Below are 3883 nucleotides of genomic sequence, written 5' to 3'. Positions count from 1 at the left end.
ATAAAGTTTACAAGTCCAATGGGCCTCTCTTTCCAGTGATGGCCGACTAGGCCATCTTTTGATACATATGCAGCTAGAGTCAAGAGCTCCGGGATACTGGTTAGTTCATAATGTTGTTCTACCTATAGGATTGCAGATCCCTTTAGCTTCTTGGGTACTTTCTCTAGCTCCTCCATTGGGGGTCCTGTTTTCTAAAAGCCATTTTTTAAAGGAGGAGTGCATGGGAGGTGAGAGGTCGGGGAGGGACTAGAAGGAAATGAGGAAAGGAAAACTGTGGGCACTGTGTAATATATGAGAGAATAAATTAGTAAAAAATAAATACAGGTGGTTTTTGACTAGCTATAATCTTGGATATGTCTAATGTAGAACACAAGAATGTTATTATTGACAAAATCCTTTAAAAGTGATTTATGAATATGCCATTAATTTTCTAAGCAATTTAAATAATTATGAAGAGACATGACTTAAAACTATTATTCTACTTCCCTCAAAACTGGTATATGTGCGTGTGTGCGTGTTCCTGTGTGTGTATGTGTGTGCATGTATATATTTGTGTGTGTGTGTGTTGATGAGAGACAACACAGGCCTCTTCGAAATTCCAGGCAAAATACACTGTCATAATTCTTCCTTAATAGTTTTTAAATAAACTATTTTAGATAGATTATTTACAAGTGTCTTTGTCAAGTTTTCTATTGCTTTATGAGACACCATAACTAAAAGGAACTTGGTAAAGCAAGGGTTTATTTCAGCTCTTACTAACAAGTTCATAATGTCTTACAAATAGAAAAGTATTCGGGCACCAGTCCATTAATAGCAATTTAATTTCATGTATTCCACATTTAATGTTTATTGGTATTTATTTACAAAATTAATTTATTGAATCAGGGAAGAAGTGGCTAAGCATTTGAAATAAGAATTACAAAAACTGCAGTTACTGTTTTTGAGATTCTCAGACATGCTGTATGCGTTTTACTGGATTAGCTCATAAATTATCACATGAACTACAGCTGATCAGCTCTATAGCACAACTCCAGTACTACAGCTTCTCCAATGCTTACATGAGGAAATGAAAGCCAAAAGACACTAAGTGATTTATCCAGGATGACAAAGTAAATAAGTGGTAGATTTAAGTACAATCTCCAAAATGTCATCAAGATCTGCTAGTAAGATGGAATCTGGATCACCTTTATGTATTTTACTTTTCTCTTGACTTACTAGGACATCAGATGTCAACCTGTGGGTCATGACCTCTTTGGGGTTCACATATCAAATATTTGCATTATGATTCATAACAATAGAGAAATTAAAGTTATGAAATAGCAACAAAATAATTTTATGATTGACAGAACCACAACATGAAGAAATGTGTTAAAGGACTGTAGCATTAAGAAGGTTGAGAACAGCTGTCTTAGGACATGTTACTTTGCTTCATTTGGTTAAATCTTCAATAGTTATATAATCTGGTCAAACTAACTATGCTGTATAGTGATTGATGTAATACCTAGAAAAGATAGTCATTGTCTCTTTTTCTGTCCCAAAGCCTTACCCAAACCTCCAGGAACTCCTGTAGTGACCGAGAGCACAGCTACAAGCATCACACTAACATGGGACTCTGGGAATCCTGAGCCTGTCTCTTACTACATCATTCAGCATAAGCCTAAAAATTCTGAAGAACCATATAAAGAAATTGATGGGATAGCCACCACACGCTACAGTGTTGCCGGATTAAGTCCCTACTCGGATTATGAATTTAGAGTTGTTGCTGTCAATAACATTGGACGAGGCCCAGCAAGTGAGCCTGTGTTAACTCAGACCTCAGAACAAGCACCATCCAGTGCCCCACGGGATGTTCAGGCACGCATGTTGAGCTCTACCACCATTCTGGTACAGTGGAAGGAACCTGAGGAGCCAAATGGACAGATCCAAGGGTATAGAGTTTATTATACAATGGACCCCACTCAGCATGTCAACAACTGGATGAAACACAATGTAGCTGATAGCCAAATCACTACTATTGGCAATTTAGTACCCCAAAAAACATACTCTGTCAAAGTCCTGGCTTTTACCTCAATTGGAGATGGTCCTCTTTCTAGCGATATACAAGTCATCACTCAGACAGGAGGTAAGTCTGATTCAAGACGGGAAATTTGGAGGTGTCTTGGAAGGAATAGCAAAGATAATATCACTCTAAGTCATTGAAATGTCTGCCTATACATTTTACTTAAGCTTTACTAACACCTATACATTTTCCATAGATTAAGCTTGCCTTAGTCTATGAAAATTTAGACAGCATACCACTTTTTTCTAAGAACCTATATAATGGTCACATTATTGCATACAATATCTATATGTATAAGCATAACATTGTTAATCCTGATTATGCATTAATACATTTTCTCTGGTTTCACTGATGCAATGCACTCATGACTTATTTTCCCGACTGGTGTGGCCTTTGTAAATCCTGTGATGTGGTGTTTTTATTCCCTGACTTTGTGACCCCAAATCTCAAACATATTTACAGCAAAGTTTACTTGATTTGACTTTACTGCTGTAATTCGGTTCTTTTGAGCTGGCTCACGGATTACTTTCCTTGCTATAGTGTATGGAAGATAACTATAAGTGTATTTTTCACCACAGTTATAGCAAATCTATATTTCTTCATTTGATGTTTACTGTTCTTCAGTATTTATTTGTTCAGTGTATTAGTATACAAGGAAATGCTGTAGATTAACTTAAGATTCTCATTGGAAAAAACCAGTGGTCTATGACTATTATTCTACTTTATCCTGACAGTTTTCTTAAAAGTGTCAACTGCTACAGATTTTTTTATTATATCCAGCAGCTCCATAACCATAAAAAATCAAGAAAATATAAGGAGTTTCTATTGCCCTTTGAGCTTTTCTCATGGTTTGACCATAATGTTGGCATGACATAATCACAATCTAATTCTTAAGGTACAGCTAAGCTTGGTGAATTGGGATAAGTTTCTTTTTCTGTCAGCTTTTTGTCACTGTGACAAAACACCAGAGTTAACATAAAGGAAGAAATAGTTCCTTTGAGCTCACAAGTTCTGAAATTCTAGCCTGTGGTCAGCTGGGTTTGACCACAACATGATCACAGCAAAGACAAAGGAATAAAGTCAGACTTGTAGACACAAGAGGGATAGGTTTCCAGTTTCCCTCCTTTCCAGGATCATCCCCTCCAAAACTGTCAGCTAAATTTGACCACTGAATGAGTAAGCTTTTATCTTCGTTCCTGTGGGAGTAGGTTTAAGTGGTACATACCTGTAACACCAGCACCTGAGGGGGCAGGGACCAGTAAAACTCTGAGATCAATGCCAGCCTGGTCTACATATGGTGTCCCGGAAAAGCAAGGCTCTACAGAGATCCCCTATGCTGAAAAATCGGAAAACAAAACAACAACCACAACCAACCAAAAAATTAATTTCCATGCTTTGTTTCTTTAAATTATATATATATATATCATGAGTATTGATTCTTATGATCTAAGTAGAGGATATGACTTTGGCAGCAGCTAAAGTGAGGGTTAAAAAAAAAAAAGAATCAGGTTTAGGGCTTGGGTCCTAAGGTTATAAAGCATAAGGGAAATCAAAGGACCCTGGAGACTTCTAGTTACCATCATCTTTAGCATGAGAAATTTTCTAATGTGAAAGTTATAGTGGTTTTGTATCAATGAGGTATTTAGTAGTTAAATAAGCCTAGAGAATATATAATTTATTCATATCATTATTTAAAATTATAAAATTTTTAAAAATTAAAATTAATTTCAATTCTAAACTATTTCAAGTGTTTTGAAAAAAAAGTTAAAGAACAAAAATTGTTCTTAAAAACATTGTTATTCTCAGTCACTCGATTTAAGTTTT

General features: G+C 35.8%; 1 protein-coding gene across 43 annotated transcripts in view; it reads left to right on the top strand.

The window, feature by feature from the left end:
* The window catches only part of Ptprd (protein tyrosine phosphatase receptor type D), a 2211569-nt gene that overhangs the window by 2016205 nt on the left and 191481 nt on the right, over window positions 1-3883 (top strand). For all 43 annotated transcript variants that reach the window (XM_029475790.1, XM_029475789.1, XM_029475786.1 and 40 more), the window contains one exon: window positions 1541-2122. In XM_029475790.1, coding sequence (XP_029331650.1) covers window positions 1541-2122 — 582 coding nt within the window. The remainder of the gene's footprint in view (window positions 1-1540; window positions 2123-3883) is intronic.

This window comes from Mus caroli, chromosome 4 (assembly GCF_900094665.2).
Source record: "Mus caroli chromosome 4, CAROLI_EIJ_v1.1, whole genome shotgun sequence".
NCBI lineage: Eukaryota > Metazoa > Chordata > Mammalia > Rodentia > Muridae > Mus > Mus caroli.
The sequence above is the reverse complement of the archived record's forward strand: the minus strand, read 5'-3'. Positions and strand labels throughout refer to the sequence as shown.